The sequence below is a fragment of the Engystomops pustulosus genome, chromosome 5, assembly GCF_040894005.1.
Source record: "Engystomops pustulosus chromosome 5, aEngPut4.maternal, whole genome shotgun sequence".
Classification (NCBI taxonomy): domain Eukaryota; kingdom Metazoa; phylum Chordata; class Amphibia; order Anura; family Leptodactylidae; genus Engystomops; species Engystomops pustulosus.
Window position 1 is genome coordinate 65,189,569 of NC_092415.1, and position 17,829 is coordinate 65,207,397.

The 17,829-nt window shown below is 42.2% G+C and overlaps 2 protein-coding genes across 7 annotated transcripts in view; one reads left to right on the forward strand and one right to left on the reverse strand.

Annotated features, from left to right (window-relative positions):
- GNAL (G protein subunit alpha L) overlaps positions 1–4,407 on the forward strand; it is a 173,419-nt gene extending 169,012 nt beyond the window's left edge. For all 3 annotated transcript variants that reach the window (XM_072152258.1, XM_072152260.1, XM_072152261.1), the window contains 2 exons: positions 8–75; positions 2,665–4,407. In XM_072152258.1, coding sequence (XP_072008359.1) covers positions 8–75; positions 2,665–2,811 — 215 coding nt within the window. In that variant the 3' untranslated portion in view covers positions 2,812–4,407. The remainder of the gene's footprint in view (positions 1–7; positions 76–2,664) is intronic.
- Positions 4,408–5,485: 1,078 nt separating this feature from the next.
- MPPE1 (metallophosphoesterase 1) overlaps positions 5,486–17,829 on the reverse strand; it is a 32,095-nt gene continuing 19,751 nt past the window's right edge. For 3 of the 4 annotated variants that reach the window (XM_072152264.1, XM_072152262.1, XM_072152263.1), the window contains 3 exons: positions 13,721–13,843; positions 12,550–12,687; positions 5,486–7,040 (listed from right to left, as the gene is read on the reverse strand). In XM_072152264.1, the coding sequence (XP_072008365.1) occupies positions 6,867–7,040; positions 12,550–12,687; positions 13,721–13,843 (435 nt within the window). In that variant the 3' untranslated portion in view covers positions 5,486–6,866. The remainder of the gene's footprint in view (positions 7,041–12,549; positions 12,688–13,720; positions 13,844–17,829) is intronic. The other variant, XM_072152265.1, reaches the window with a different exon arrangement.

The following is a 17,829-nucleotide window of genomic DNA, read 5'->3' on the forward strand; positions in this document are numbered from 1 at the left end:
TGTACAGCAACACCAGATGCAGGAGAAGATCCCAAAGTGACGAGGGCCAAGTTTTTCATCAGAGATGAATTTTTAGTAAGTTTTTATAGTACTTTTATGGTTTTTTGTAATAAACTAAAATAACAGAAAGCATTATTCAGTTGGGCTAAGACTTGTTACCTATGTTGTACATTACAGGGCAGTGATGGTAAACCTATGCCATGGGTGCCAGAGATGCCATTCCAAGCCCTGTCTTTTGGCACCCAGGCTGTCACCCATCACGGAGTTCACCACAGAGGACTTGAGGCCTCTTCTGCAGTCCAAAATAGTCCAGGATGTGTCGCGCTCAGTCCTATTTTAAACTGACACATCCTTGGCTGCCTGGTATTACAGGAGGAGAGGGAAGGTGTGGACAGAGCTGGATTATCATTAGAGCTCTTGTTCTGGACTTTGCAATTCTTCCTGTCCAGGGGACCCAGGAATGAAACCTACAATAATCACAATTTCTTACCATTCTTTCTATTGTACTGGTGTCCTCAGGATGCTGATATGATTTAACACTGCAGGGAGCAATAAGTTGCTGTGTTGGCACTTTGTGATAAGTAAGTAGGTTGTTGTAGTTTGGGCACTTGGTCTCTAAAAGGCCATTACTGTTATAGGAGATAGTATGTGGGTCTGACCACTAGGACCCCACTTATCTTGAAACGATGCCTACCTACTGCAGTTTGTCCTACCCCTTTATTCAATTAGTGAGAACAGCACCCATGTTCTTGTGACAGGTGATCCAAGCAGTTAGACCCCCACTGATCAGATTGCCATAAGATTGGGGTTAACAAGAATACATGGTACAACCCCTTATGGCAACAGAGGCCTTTTTAGGTCTCCAATACTAATACCTGTTAAATGTAGCCAAAGAATGTATTATATAGACTGAATAGTATTGCAGCCATGAAGGACATAGAAATCATGGGCCACACAGGTTTGGGACTCACACCTTGAGATGCCCACGCATTCACTTGGAGACGGTGCCTGGCCCCCTCATTCACTTGGAGACGGTGCCTGGCCCCCTCATTCACTTGGAGACGGTGCCTGGCCCCCTCATTCACTTGGAGACGGTGCCTGGCCCCCTCATTCACTTGGAGACGGTGCCTGGCCCCCTCATTCACTTGGAGACGGTGCCTGGCCCCCTCATTCACTTGGAGACGGTGCCTGGCCCCCTCATTCACTTGGAGACGGTGCCTGGCCCCCTCATTCACTTGGAGACGGTGCCTGGCCCCCTCATTCACTTGGAGACGGTGCCTGGCCCCCTCATTCACTTGGAGACGGTGCCTGGCCCCCTCATTCACTTGGAGACGGTGCCTGGCCCCCTCATTCACTTGGAGACGGTGCCTGGCCCCCTCATTCACTTGGAGACGGTGCCTGGCCCCCTCATTCACTTGGAGACGGTGCCTGGCCCCCTCATTCACTTGGAGACGGTGCCTGGCCCCCTCATTCACTTGGAGACGGTGCCTGGCCCCCTCATTCACTTGGAGACGGTGCCTGGCCCCCTCATTCACTTGGAGACGGTGCCTGGCCCCCTCATTCACTTGGAGACGGTGCCTGGCCCCCTCATTCACTTGGAGACGGTGCCTGGCCCCCTCATTCACTTGGAGACGGTGCCTGGCCCCCTCATTCACTTGGAGACGGTGCCTGGCCCCCTCATTCACTTGGAGACGGTGCCTGGCCCCCTCATTCACTTGGAGACGGTGCCTGGCCCCCTCATTCACTTGGAGACGGTGCCTGGCCCCCTCATTCACTTGGAGACGGTGCCTGGCCCCCTCATTCACTTGGAGACGGTGCCTGGCCCCCTCATTCACTTGGAGACGGTGCCTGGCCCCCTCATTCACTTGGAGACGGTGCCTGGCCCCCTCATTCACTTGGAGACGGTGCCTGGCCCCCTCATTCACTTGGAGACGGTGCCTGGCCCCCTCATTCACTTGGAGACGGTGCCTGGCCCCCTCATTCACTTGGAGACGGTGCCTGGCCCCCTCATTCACTTGGAGACGGTGCCTGGCCCCCTCATTCACTTGGAGACGGTGCCTGGCCCCCTCATTCACTTGGAGACGGTGCCTGGCCCCCTCATTCATTTAGATACAAGACCCTCACTGTTATACAGTGACCGCTATTTGTTTAAAATCCCCCATGCCATATAGTTCCCCACATTAATTTATATACAGTACATTTTAATGTCTAATAAGGGTTAGCTGCCTGTTTAGAAAGTGCAGGGGGGCATGTACTGTACTTCTCTGTTGTACCACTCTTATTTTTATACTGCAGTTAGTATCCCAAAAGTTGTAACTCATAAATAAATGGGTTTTTTTCGATGGCAAGAATAGAATAAAAATGGTTAAAACAAGCCCTCATAAGCTAATTTCGGGACATTTCTGTAGCGTACACTAAGCCAACTATTTGGAGATGCAATTGCAAGAGATTCTTATTCAGCATCAGGCACTGATCTGGTGCAGGTTGCGACTCTCCTCTGTATCACTTTGACACTTTTATTAAACCTGACCCAATGATTGGTCCTACTTGTAGAGGGAAAATATAATTTTAGAGCATTACATGCAAAACTAATTTGTTGGCTTTATTAATGCAAAATGAATGGCCCGGCATATCTAACAAATCATTGTGTTTGTGTTTGTGCAGAGGATAAGCACGGCGAGTGGCGATGGAAGACATTACTGCTACCCTCATTTTACCTGTGCCGTAGACACGGAGAACATTCGCAGAGTTTTCAATGACTGTCGAGATATCATCCAGAGAATGCACCTCCGCCAATATGAACTCTTGTAATCGTTCTCACCGTGGAGCCTGTGGTTTTAAATACTTTGCTACTATTTTCTGTCTCTTTCCTCTGTACTGCTCCACACAGGGTGGAACATCCCCACAGCGCACTTTTTCTAGGCTTCTACCCTTTTATTTTGGTATTTTTCGTTGAGCAATGATTTTTCCCCCCCAACTTTGTTTTATGAGAGGGCGTTTTCTGTCCTTGTTTTATTTTACACTTGTTTTTTTTGTCACTATACCAGTGCTGCTCACCCCCATAACTAAGAAACCTATTGGCCTTTTGTCAGAGCATAGATTAAGCTTTTGCAACTCATGTATCCTTAGTTATTCTAGCACTTCTCACCTTCACAGACACTTTTATATAGAGCGGGATCATAAAGTAGCCCCCAGTTGTCACGTCACATATGTACTATGCCCCTCACTGTCAATTCTGCAGCTTTGCCAGCTGAAGAATTCTTGCACGCCTCTTTCTGCTAGGCTAAGCATGCGATGGGCAGATGCTTCTCATACCCCCCTCTTGTTAAAAGGGACTAATGTTCATAAAGTGACCACATTACTAAATCCAGGGTGCAGCTATACTGCAAGGTCACCCTAGGGCAAGATTGGCATCTTTAAAATGTGCCTATAAGTTCCATAGTCCAGACACTTGTGGACTGAGCTAATATATTTCTGCTATTGAATCAGTAGGATCTGGCTGCTGATCATTTCTCCGATGCTGAACTATTAGGCTGGTTGCTGTTAGTTCACGTCATAACATGGACAGTCTTCAACTTGCATACATTGGGTGAGGAAGGTGGTTTCAGTGAAGCAAAAAAAAATGAGTATCCTCCACTTGATTGTGCCGCAAGCACGTCCAATCTGAAGGGTGGGTGTGACAGGACAACATATTTATTATTTTATTTACCAGTATAGCCGCCCCGCTACACACTCCTGATTTTTAGAAAACTGTTACATAGCTGTCTGTGGAGTGGCCCAGGTTATAAAGGCAGAGGAAATAGATGAGCTATCCCAAGAGGCAATATCAAAACTACTTTATTTTTGTTTTGTTATTTTTTTTCTATTTTATATCACAGACTGCACCTTTCTAAAGTTCATGTTATTAATCATTGATATAAAGTATATATATATAGATAGATATATATATATAGAGAGAGAGAAAAATAAATTATATAAGGATTTACATATTTTAGAGGCAAGGAAAGATGAAGTTGCCCCTCCGGGGTAAGGAGGAGAAGCGCTGAATTCAATATAATACTGACAAAGAGTCTGACCTCTTTTGTGGAGAAGGGACAACACAAAGTAGCTTTTCTTTAAATGGCTCTCTGAACAAGAACGGTTTAATACCATTCCACTAAGCCTTAGGCTACCTCTGTTCTTTTAGCAATTTTTTTTAATCTTCTCATGGGCAGTGGCCCTTGCAAATTGTACCCATCTTTTTGATGGCACTATGCTCAGACTCATCCCTGTGTGGGTTTACTTTATTATTTTATTATAGCTATTTTTCTTTAACATGACACTGAAGAGTACTTGATGGAGGAAAATGAAATAATGCACTTTGTATCAGGAAAAAAAACCTAAAAAAAAACTTTAAAAAAAAAACAACCTGTTGAGGAAGTACACACACAATGTAGCAGCACCAGAAATATTTATTAACGTCACAAGTTTTAGCATTTGTTGAGTTGCAGGTCAACTGGTAAAGTGACCTCTGCTCTTTGAGCCTTCAGGCGAAGTGGGGGGGGCTTGTATGACATTGCAGAGCAGTGGGCTGCAGGCCTTTTGTGACACCTAGGAGTATGAAGAATGTTTCTGGGACAGTACATGGACTAGGTAATGAAGAGGCAAAGTTAAGCAATTTTTACCTTTTTATTTTTTATGGTGTATTGTGGCTAAGTGTTTCTGCACACCTCAGGCATTCAAACTGCAGCTGCTTTCAGCCTCTCACGTCAAGGCAGAAAAGAGAAGAAAAAAAGATATACAAAAAATAGAAAAGAAAAAAAAATAAGAAAAAAACAAATTACCACCCTCACTGATATTATACGTTCTGTCCACAGATGATCTTTTTAGCCTTAGATCATTACTGGGCGTTAGTCCTCTATATAGATTTTTTTTTTCTTTTTGATTTTTGTTTAACTGCTGGTTTATTATAATGTACAGATGTAAAATGTAATATTATTTTGTACAACTTTATTGAAAAAAATAATACTTGTAGAAGATCTTTGTGCCTTGATTATGGCTGTACCTGTAAAATGAGCTAAGATGTAAGTATGTTTTTGATTGCGCTGTACAGCTTGATGTCAAAACTTGCCTGCAGCTGTGACTGCGGGTGGGAACTATCTGTAGAATTTAGTTTTTTTTCTGGTTTATATAAAAAGAAGGAAATGCTCTTTAGTACAAAAAAAAAGAAAACAAAAAAAAATATATAAATTATGCAAATTAACCACTTACCTTTACAAATAAGGTCCTACAATGACCAGTTGTTGCAGCAAACATGCCTTTTTTTTTGTTTTCCTTCTATTTTTATGTGCAGGCGCTGGAGGAAGTGGAGAGTCTCAGCTTTAAAACAAAAAAAAATATTGGAATCCATTTCTCTGTTCAAAACTGCAGCCTAGCTGTGTTTCAGTGGGAACCAAGGATTTGTTTAAAACTTTAAAGTTTTTTTGTTTTGTTTTTTTAGAAAATGTTTGATTTTTTTTTTTTTTTTTTTTTTGCAACATGGATCTAGCATTCACGCAATTGCCACAAGGAATACTGTGAATGTTTCAAGAAAGAGATACTATGGCAGCACTGGGTAAAGCCTTCCTACCTTTATCACAGCAGCAGCTGCTGTCATTGTGCCAGGCCGAAACATGATGATGAGGAGGAGGGTGGTGCGAGGAGGGGAAACAAAAAGGTTGAAATCTTTGTCTAGCCTGATAAATTACAAGATGACATTTTAATTTCTCTTTTAATAAAGAGACACATTAGAAAGCTGGTTTATTTTACATATTATAGAATTGATGTGTGAATATATTTCTCAAACTTGAATAATTTATGCAAATGTTCTCTAAAAAGAAGTTGTGGTACGATACTATATACACATATACATACGTACACACATGCATATATATATATCTATACAGACATACAAAGCAAGAACTGCTGTAGCAATAAGGCATGTCCTTTTTAGTATCTACTACACTGCTTTATATTTTATACTTTGTGTGTTTCTGTGAGCGAGTCTAGATTATATTTGTCAGAGATAACGTGTACATTGTCCAAATTTACTGTTGCAATAACAGGGGTAAAAAGTCTTTTGAGGCCACGTCATTCCGATCAGTCCTATATCTTCCTTTCCACTTACAGTGGAGGTTTGATGCAGTATATTTTCAAGCAGTGGACATCAAAGAAAGTTTGATTTATTCTTAATTATTCAAGATCACAAGGTCCAAGAGGCTGGCACACGCCAGTGCTCAGTCTGCTAAACATGGGCTCTGCACTGGCCGGCTTTCAAGGAACGACCACAGTGCCTGGGACAAGACTACAGTGTATGGAGACCTACCCTCAGCAGTATGGTCGGTCCATGTAAGATGGCCAGGTAACAGATCGAGCACTGTCGTGTGCCACCAGCCAGATGTCAGTGTCTCTGGCCATGTTCTTTTTGACCATTATATTGACTACATAGTTCCCTGGGGTAGCTGGCTAGTCTTGTATAAATAGCTAGGACTGCAAATTCCCAACACAATTAAAACTGAGGTGGTGTTTTTCCCCTAAAGATTGGCCTTTTATTTTAGAAAACAAATTAAGCACATTTGATATCAATTACCACATTGTACTACAATAGAGCTCTAAGGGTGAGGGTAGGCCTTCATGTTGGCTTGTCCATTGGATGATCTGAAAATCCCAAGCTGACTGTGCGGCAGGTGATATGGCTATTACATCAATGAAGACATTTTCTTTTCTTAATTTATAGGGAACAGTCACATATTGTACAGGAACATCATTTAATAAATATATATTTGTAAAATTCACTGGTTTATTGTAGAGAGGAGAAAGATCAGACTGCTGAAACGCAGGCCGCTCCGTCATACAGGCTTTTGTTTTATGGTGTAAAATGATTTTGAAAAGTCCAGTGGTAACAAGTAGATTACCGCACAAATACAGAGCAGCGCTGCGGCTACACAGTAGACGCGGATGACCGTGTTCTCTGTCGGAAGAAAGCATTTTTCCAGGGAAAAGTCTTCAGTTGTAATCGTTGCCTAAGAAAAAGGAAAACATATAAATTATAACCTATGAAGTTTCTGTTGGATTCAGGCAAGTGGAATCTAACATTTTGAGTCCTCAGCAAGTGTTCTTATGATTTTTGGCCTAAACCATAAAATTAATTGACTGTATAATATTCCTTATTGTAAATCAAAACCAGGAGTCAAGACAACACTGAGAACCTATAATGGAAAGATTTCCACCTGTTCTGTGTTCTCATCTGGACATTTAATCTGATCATATCCAAGGACATCTCGTGCCTATGGGCCAATATGGCTACATTTACGGGAAATTATCCTCACACAGGTCTATGTTTTCTAATAACATTCAATTAACAAATGTGTGTATAAATATATATACACAACTGTTACATAATACTAAAGTTCTAATATAACTAACATCAGTTGTATGTGGAATAATCAAATGGTTATTTGTAAAATAATGGCAGTCGCCCATGAAAGTTTGATCCAAGAATCTCTGATACACTTTTCGAATTTCCAGAATCCATTCTCAAATTACTGAACTGAACCATGCATGTCTCATAACTCTGTTGTGGGAAGACGGCCTAATGGGGAAGAGAGGGTCCTGCAAAGTTAACAGTTCCGGGGTATTGTTTGCAGATGCACAACTTTTTTTTTACTTGCAGAATGTTGATTATTATTTATTCATACTGTTCGAACAATAATGCAACAGATTTAAAGAGAACCCCTCAGGCAAATTAACCCCCTAAACTAAATATATTTTCATAAACTGCCATTAGAAAGCATTGTCCCTATTCGGTCATTGTCCCTCTACATGCCTATACACTTAAACTATCAGGTCCTAAAGCTGTATGCAAATGACCTGAGAGATGTCCAGTAAGTCATTATCATATTCAGCTGTACAGCTTATTTATGAGTGGGAGGCACAGCCAAACCCCCAGGTGCTTGACTGACAGTCTGTTTATTGATGTGATGTACAATGGTGTAATGGCTCCTCCGTGTGCTTCCTGGTGCTGGCGGCCCCTGCAGCTTTTGTGTATGAGATACTCCTATACACATGACTGACAGCCTGTGTGTGTATAGGTGAGATACAACTGCTCCAGGCAGCCTTGTTATAGCAGAAGATGTCAGATTCATGTGTAGCTGATGTCTGTGTCTCACATGTGTATGGGAGGACAGACCATGTCAGCAGATAAAGCACAGACACTAGCAATGCTTTACTATACAATACACACAGACATGATTAGGGGGAGGGGTAACATCACTTTCTCCATGTGACCAGCCTCATTTACATAATAAAGAAAAGATTATTTTAGAATGATTGATGTATGAATTGAATAGAAAATGGTTTGGATGGATCCTTGTGAGCTACTCCAACAGGTAGTGGTGACAGGACTAGTGGCAGAGACCTGATGACAGAAAAAAAGCAATACAATTGTTTACTAAAACGGCAGGTCTTCTTTAATTTATTGTAATAATAATTCTTTATTTATATCTTTATATAGCACCAAATCGGTCTCTGTCCCCAATGGGGCTCACACTGCAAGGTTCTAATGCTAACCACAAATGTTAACGGCTGTTTTTCCACTTGAGGACACAAGGCGATATACACTCACCGGCCGCTTTATTAGGTACACCTGTCCAACTGCTCGTTAACACTTAATTTCTCATCAGCCAATCAAATGGCGGCAACTCAGTGCATTTAGGCATGTAGACATGGTCAAGACAATCTCCTACAGTTCAAACCGAGCATCAGTATGGGGACGAAAGGTATTTCAAAAACTGCTGATCTAATGGGATTTTCACGCACAACCATCTCTAGGGTTTACAGAGAATGGTCCGAAAAAGAAAAAAACATCCAGTGAGCGGCAGTTCTGTGGGCGGAAATGCCTTGTTGATGTCAGAGGAGAATGGGCAGACTGGTTCGAGCTGATAGAAAGGCAACAGTGACTCAAATCGTCATCCGTTACAACCAAGGTAGGCAGAAGAGCATCTCTGAACGCACAGTACGTCGAACTTTGAGGCAGATGGGCTACAACAGCAGAAGACCACACCGAGTGCCTGGTCTCATGAGTCTCGATTTCTGCTGCGACATTCAGATGGTAGGGTCAGAATTTGGCGTCAACAACATGAAAGCATGGATCCATCCTGCCTTGTATCAACGGTTCAGGCTGGTGGTGGTGGTGTCATGGTGTGGGGAATATTTTCTTGGCACTTTTTGGGCCCCTTGGTACCAATTGAGCATCGTTGCAACGCCACAGCCTACCTGAGCATTGTTGCTGACCATGTCCATCCCTTTATGACCACAATGTACCCAACATCTGATGGCTACTTTCAGCAGGATAATGCGCCATGTCATAGAGCTGGAATCATCTCAGACTGGTTTCTTGAACATGACAATGAGTTCACTGTACTCAAATGGCCTCCACAGTCACCAGATCTCAATCCAATAGAGCATCTTTGGGATGTGGTGGAACGGGAGATTCGCATCAGGGATGTGCAGCCGACAAATCTGCGGCAACTGTGTGATGCCATCATGTCAATATGGACCAAAATCTCTGAGGAATGCTTCCAGCACCTTGTTGAATCTATGCCACGAAGAATTGAGGCAGTTCTGAAGGCAAAAGGGGGTCTAACCCGTTACTAGCATGGTGTACCTAATAAAGTGGCCGGTGAGTGTAGATCACCCTTGTTAGCGAGCCATTGCCGCATGAGGACGATTTATATAGTGCCAGCACGATCCAAATAAGCCATCACTCAGCTCTGTACATGGACAATTAGAAAAGATATAGATTTTTGAAGGTGAGGAGTAAAAATAAAAACAAAAAAGGGCTGCGGCGGGAAGGGGTTAAAGCATGTGTTAACTATGTATTAGTTAGGGTGGGAGGAGCAGTTTCACACACACGCAAGGCGTGTGCATTCTTATGATCCTGACCAAGGGCCCAAGGAATTTATACAGAAAGTACATTGGTAAATGGCATAACTTTTCCTTACATAAACAATATCAATTATTTGCTGAAGATGGAAAACCCCGTTAATGCAATTAGGCAAATCTCTTCACAGCTTTTGAATTGCATTTTAAGACGCAATGTAAATGCCACATGTGAACACAGCCCTTACCTAGGCAGTAATCCATCTACTGCCCAGGTCACGACACATGTATTCAGACATATAACCTATGTATGTTATATTTTCTATATTATGGTAATTATGCAGTGTGCTGCTAATAACCAAGTCTACAAGGCAGAGAAAGAAGAACCTGATTTCCTTGGCTGAAAGCCATTACTTTACTGTTAAAGCGGCAACATCAAAATAACCTTTATAATTGGCCTCACATAAAACTACAAACATTACAAACAAACATCATTTATTAAATGTTATAGGACAGTAAATGACGTGGCCAGTAGAAATAAATAATACTCTAGTAAATGTAATATATACAGCCTGGATAATATCTGTAAGATGTGTAGCAGTTGTATTGTATTTATACGGTTTTCATAAGGCTTTGGCTGTGAGCTCGCTGCACATATAATGGATAACTAACAGCCCCATTACTTTCTATTGGACATGTTCTCGGAGCGGTGCCGCAAAAGGTCCAATTTCCCCTTCACGTTCCTCAGCCTGTGGAGTGCAAAATATTTGTGTGCATCTCATCCAGCCTGCAGAACCTTTAATTGTTACTGAGGTAAAGGAAATGCAAAGGAACAGATTGCAAATTTGCTGTGCAAAAATGTGTTCAGTTAGGCCCCTTGCACACTTGCGTTTTTCACGCGTGTGTTCTGTGCGTACTTTTGACGTGGAGAACTTGCATTGCACTCTAACCCATTGTAATCAATGGGCTTTTTCAGACTTTCAACGAATTGAAATTGCATTGAAAATGTGTATGAAAAACTGAGACACTGATTGCACTCTGATGCAAAATGTCAGTTTTTCACTGACCAAACCCTGATCGCACCCTGATTAAATGCTGACTTATGTTTTATATATTAAGCTGATGTAATCCAATTTTTCTGTCAGGGTCCTAGAAGATGACAGCGCCAATATAGTGTTAGTCATGTATTGTAACCGTGACAACATGTGACTGTTACACCCAATTGTTGGACTTGCAGTCTATTACTGCTGTACCAGGTATTGTAGATGTTAAAGGACACCTGTCATCAGGTCTGTGTCACTTGCCCTGTCACCTCTACCTGTTGGAGCAGCTCACAAGGATCCCATCCCAGCCTTTATCTAGTTATTTCATACATTATTCATTGTAAAATCATCTATTCTTTATCATGTAAATGAGGCTGGTCACATGGTCAGAGGCAGTGATGTCACCCCTGTTACCCCTCCCCTCTCCTCCCCCTGCTCATGTCTGTGTGTAATGTATAGTAAAGCATGGCTAGTGTGTTTGCTGCATCTGCTGACATGCTGCATCCTCCTAATATACAGGTGAGAGACACAGACATCAGCTACACATGAATCTGACATGTTCTGCTGTAACATGGCTGCCTGGAGCTGTTGTATCTCTCCAATACACACACACATGCACACACAGGCTGCAGGAAGCACATCATTATACAGCCTCACATCATTATACAGGCTGTCAGTCATGCACTGGGGGTGTGGCTGTGCCTCCCACTCATGAATAGAGTGGACAGCTTGAATATGCTAATGCTTCATTGGACATTTCACAGGTCATTTGCATACAGCTTTAGGACCTCATTGCTCAGGTTTACAGGCATGTAGGGGGACAATGAAGGGATAGAGGCAATGCTCTCTAATGGCAGTTTATGAAAATATATTTAGTTTAGGGGGGTTATTTTGCATGACGGGTTCTCTTTAAAGGGAACCTGTCATCACGAATGTCATTTTTGGCTGGTAACAGTTTACAATAGCCTATGCTATGCTGATTTCTTAAGGGCCTTTGTCAGCACTCCTTTTAGAAGTTTATATAAGTTTAATTCACATTACTTGGCCCAGTACCTGCAGCATGTGGTGGGTGGGGGAAGGGAAAGGTGCAGCCTGTGTCAGGCTCCTCTCCTCCACCATTCCTGTCACGTGCATTGAGCAGGCAGGGAGGGGGAAGGAGAGCATGAATGCGCAGGAGATACAGGCAGCAGCTGCCCCTCCCTGGGACTCACCACATGCTACTGGCAGGGAGCCAGGTGATGTAAATAAATCGTAGGGTACATTCAAACAACATACAGCCGTGCGCTGAGAGAAGTGAGTGGCCAGGGCTGTAACATGGCAAAATATAGGACGTGTTCTATATTTCACCGTGCACGGTCATGGTCAGATACAGTAACTGGACGTCAATGGGGACCAATACATGACCGCATATCGGTCTCCATTACGTTCGTGTGAATGAGCCCTTATATAAAGTATCAAAAAGATTCAGAATACTGACACAGGGAACGGTCACACACACAAAGACATTTTTTTTTAAATCGGAATAGCATAGGCTATTGAAATCTGACTCCAAATAAAAATTACATTCAAAAAAGCAAAGTAATTAACGACAATATAAGTAATAACTTACCATGATGAAGCTTGGATTATTTCTGTTTCTCCAGCTAAATGACGGGACGCTGATTTCTGGTACATTATCATGGAGCACTTCACAAGCGCTGTGTGTGTGGCCACTTAGTATGAGTCTGGGCTGAATCAACCGAAGCAGCTACAAGAAAAAACCTTTATGACTCCAAATGGTCCCATAAAAGTTGCGATAAATTGAATTATACCTGAAAATTCTACTGAGGGACCGTCCATATCTCCATCAGGTCTTCAGTTATTTTGAGCCCAAACCAGATAAGGTCGCGCACACGGAACAGGTGCATGTCTTTCCATTATACCTTGCGTATCTGAAGCTGACTCACAATAACTGAAGATGTAACAGATGTGAACTGTCCCTTAGCCCTCCTGCACACAATATTTTTTTCCTCAGGTGCTACAGATGTTTTTTTTTTGCATTTGTCTCACAGCTCTATGTATTTATGTGGGCTCATGCTGAGTACTATGTCTGAGTCTGCTGCCCATGAGGAAAAATTGAGCCTCAAATATGGATTAGAATAGGACATGCTCTAACAGTCCCATGGAAGTCACTTGGGCTGTAAAAAAAAAAAACGAGTTGTACTAGGCTTTACAGCCACTTTTGTGGTGGGCTGCTGGACAACAATCACATGGCCTTAATGGGCTGGACTAGCTCAGTCACTGGCTTCCTGTAAAACACGGACTAACGTTGCAGACATACAGCCATGACACGGGTAAAATTTGGATTAGACAAATATGACCGCTGCAGCCATATGTTGAAGACATAGAGAAACAACAACTGTACGCAAAAGATTTACAGTAATGAAAGTTGGAAAGATATGGCATTAAGTGACACTTCAGAGGATTATTTTTGTCCTTTTCATTATATCCCTATACTGCCAGTATATATGTTCGGTTTATGTTAAAGGTGCTCCCCTCCACACACACACACCCTCCCCCGCCCCCCCAAAAAAGGGCACGGTGCGGCAGATTAACGTGCACTAATATTCAATAATCTAGCGCACCCTGCACATTAGTGAGGCAACTACTTTTGATAAATTTGGGCCATCATTTGTGTATGTGCCAAATATAACTCTCCAGACCTTTACATCACACTGTACAATGGTAGGCTGACCGCAGAACAATCCCTACAGTAATGTATGATTTGCAGTGAACCAAACCTTTTGAGAAGCATACTGGGAAAGGACATCATATTTCTCCTTAAACAAAAGGTTCTTTTCCTCTGGAGAGGGAGCATCTTCTCCCGTACATTCAGAGTCACTTGTGCGATAAAGGGGATAATGCTGAAAAGAAATATAAAAGTGACATCACTAACGCTGACTCTACAATAGTCATTTTAGAAAGAGGCCAATTTATAGTAAATCTACCATAACGTTCAAGCATGGTAAACCAGTGACACTTACCCGTAGATCCAGACAGCTTGATTTTTGGAATATTCTTATATTTGTTATCCATAGCCTCCTTGATTCTAAAAACAACTAATGGCCAAAGTGGCTCTGGGGGTGTTACTATAGCTCCTCCGTCTTGCAGATTTATAGGCTGACTCCCCTCCCACTGCTGAAACGAAAGTTTCAGCAGTGTTGTTACATTGTTCCTTGCACAATGTAACAGCCTGTGAAGCTAGAGCATGGAGGGACTCTAGTAACACCCCCTGGAGCCTTTCAGGCTCTTTAGCATAATTTTAAAAGTTGATTTTAGAAGGAAGGAGGCCATGGATAACATATATAAGATGATTACCACAGTCATGTTGCCTAGATCTATGAGTAAGTGTGATCATGCTTGATTTTGACAGTAGATATACGTTAAAGGGGTCGTCCACGATTAAATAATAATTATCTATCCTCAGCAGCTGCTCTGTGTTTATGCAAGGCTGAACAGATCACTTTTAGGGGCCAGCAATATAAATTCTTGAACAAACATCTAAGAAATTTTCCTCAAACCAATAACAGAAAACCGAGTGCGAGCAGTGATCCTAAGTGTGTGCAGTGTCCAAAGTGGGATTTAGGGATTTAAGCTTAATGCACTTTAGCAGGTAACTGCTGTATTTTGTGTTACTTTTTCTGTGAATTCTTTTCTTCCGTATTACAATTGTATTCCCCATTAGAACATTGGACTCCATAAGTGGCAATGCTACACAGTGTACATCCTGTGCCATGTATGCCCTCCGTGAACAACCTTTCGAGGGGGAATACTGCTGTGTGGGATGTATGAAAATTGTTGATCTCGAAGACCAGATTCTGGATCTAAATGCGCAAGTTTCAAGGCTGTGAGCAAAGTACAATACAATATGGAGCGAAGTTTGCTGCTCCTGGAGCACAAACTAACTGGGGAAGATGGGTGTGGGGAGGGAAGTATGGAGGTGCAGAGTGAGGGGGCAGCTAGTTGGGTAACATGTAGAAGGCGGGGTAGAGGGAAGAGTTGCAGGGAGTCTAGTCCTGATCTGGTGCATTCCAATAAGTTTGCCAAGCTAACGGATGAAAGGGATATCAGCTCAGTGGTAACGATGCTACAGCAAGACATGGCCTCTAAAAACCAAGGGAATGTCTGCTCAGTCAAGGTCAGACAGGTGCTGGTAGTGGCAGATTCTATTATTAGGGGTACAGACAGGGCAATCTGTCACAAAGACAATGCATACCGAACAGTGTGTTGTTTGTCGGGTGCTCAGCATGTTGCGTATTGGGAGGGGCTGGTGAGGATCCATCGGTCATGGCACCAATGACAAAGTAAAAGGTAGGTGGAAGGACTCTGAAATACTACTTGTACCATGTGCCACATCAAAAAGGCAGCAGAAGATTACAGAGGTAAATAAGTGGCTCAAAAGTTGGTGTAGGAAGGAGGGCTTTGGATTCATGGAGACCTGGTTAGACTTTGCTGTCGGCTACAGTCTCTACAGTAGGGATGGGCTGCACCTCAATGGGGAGGGTGCAGCTGTTTTGGGGATAAAATGGCTAGAAGGTTGGAGGAGTGTTTAAACTAGAGACCTGGGGGGGGGGGCAACTATACTTGTGCAGGGCAAAAAGACAGTGTAGATAGAGAGCTGGGAAGAGTCTTAATCCATGGGGGAATAAGAACCAAAGGAATAAATATGGGGAAAACCATATAAAGTGTATGTACACAAATGCCAGAAGCCTCACACACAAAATGGAGAAACTGGAACTGTTGATGTTGGAGCGGAAATATAGTGGGTATCAGCGAGACCTGGCTGGACAGTAGCTATGACTGGGCTGTTACTATAGATGGTTATAGTCTTTTTAGAAAGGATCATATAAATAAAAAAGGTGGAGGGGTTTGTTTATATGTGAATTCTTGCCTCAAGCCCATCCTGCGAGATGACATCGGTGACGCAAATGAAAATATGGAGTCCCTATTGGTGGAGATAAGGGGAGGGAAATAAATAATAAAATATTACTAGAGGTTTGTTATAAGGCTCCAAATATAATGGAGGCAGCAGAGGAAATGCTGATAAGTGAAATGGATGCGGCTTCAAAGCATGGTGAAGTACTTATCATGGGGGACTTCAATTACCCAGATATTGACTGAGGGGCGAAACCTGCAAGTCCTCTAAAGATAGCAGGTTCTTGTCAACAAAAAAAGACAATTACCTGTCGCAACTAGTCCTGGAGCCAACAAGAGGGGGGGCACTGCTGGACCTTATCCTAACCAACAGACCTGATAGGGTAACCAAATTACATGTTAGAGAAAACCTAGGTAATAGTGACCACAGTGTCATTGATTTTGAATTACACTTTACTAAGAGCGTTAGTGTAGGGGCAACAAACACTCTAAACTTAAGGAGGGCAATTTTTCAGTACTAAGGGAAGACCTTATAGGCATAAACTGGGATAATGTTCTCAAAGACAAAAGCACCCAAAAAACAATGGGACTTTTTCACAAATATTCTAAAAAAAAAAAGGCCTGTGAGAAACACATACCATATGGGAAAAAGCATAAGAGGAACAAAAAAAAGCCTATGTGGCTAACTAGTCTTGTAAGGAGAGCAATAAGCAAGAAATATAAGGCATTTAAGGTGCTAAAACACGTAGGTGGCGAAGAGGCATTACAGGATTATAGAAAGAAAAATAAATTCTGTAAAAAGCAGATAAAGGCCACAAAAATAAAGATTGAGAGAAATATTGCCAGGGAGAGTAAAAATATTCCTATATTATTTTTCAAGTATATAATGAGAAGAAACTAATAACGGAGAGTGCGGGCCCTCTGAGGAGTAACATGGGGGTCATGGTGGAAGGAGATGAGGAAAGGGCCAATCTACTGAATGTCGCATTCCCAACTGTGTTTTTCCAGGAAAATCCCCCGGTGGAAGACACAATGAGGAATTATGTAAATTCTCTTTGGAATGTCAACAGTTTAACCCAGGAAGAGATATGGTGCCACCTCACAACCACTAAGATAGACAAATCACCAGGGCCAGATGGCATACACCCCCAGGTTTTGCATGAACTATGTACCGTGATAGACAGACCGTTATTTTTTAATATTTGAACATTTCCTGAGGACTGGTTCTGTTCCACAGGACTGGCGCATAGCAAATGTGGTACCAATATACAAAAAAGGATCAAAAAGCGATCCTGGAAACTACAGGCCTGTGAGTCTAACTTCTGTTGTGGGGAAAATATTTGAGGGGTTTGTTAGAGATGCTATTCTGGAGTATCTCACCGTATATAACCTTATAACCCAGCATCAGCATGAGTTTATGAGGGATTGGTCATGTCAGCTTAGCACCTAACCAAGTTAACTGTTTAACCCCTTAACGACTTGGCCTTTTTTGTTTTTTTCACGTCCATTTTTCACTCACCACCTTCAAAAATCTATAACTTTTTTTATTTTTCCACATAAAGAGCTCTGTAACGGCTTATTTTCTGCGTAACAAATTGCACTTCGTAGTGATCTTATTTAATATTCCATGCCGTGTACTGTGAAGCAGGAAAAAAAATTCCAAATGCAGTAAAAATGGTGAAAAAACACATTTGCGATGTTTTCTTGTGGGCTTGGATTTCACAGCTTTCACTGTGCGCACCAAATGACATGTCTTCTTTAGGTTGCTACGATTACGTGGATACCAAATTTGTATAGGTTTTATAATGGTTTCATATATTTAAAAAAATTAAAACCTACTGTACAAAAATTTTGGGGGGGATTTTGCCATCTTCTGGCACCAATAACTTTTTCATACTTTGGTGTACGGAGCTGCGTTTGGTGTCACTTTTTCCGACTTTTCATGGCGTTTTCATTGCTATAATTTTTAGGACTC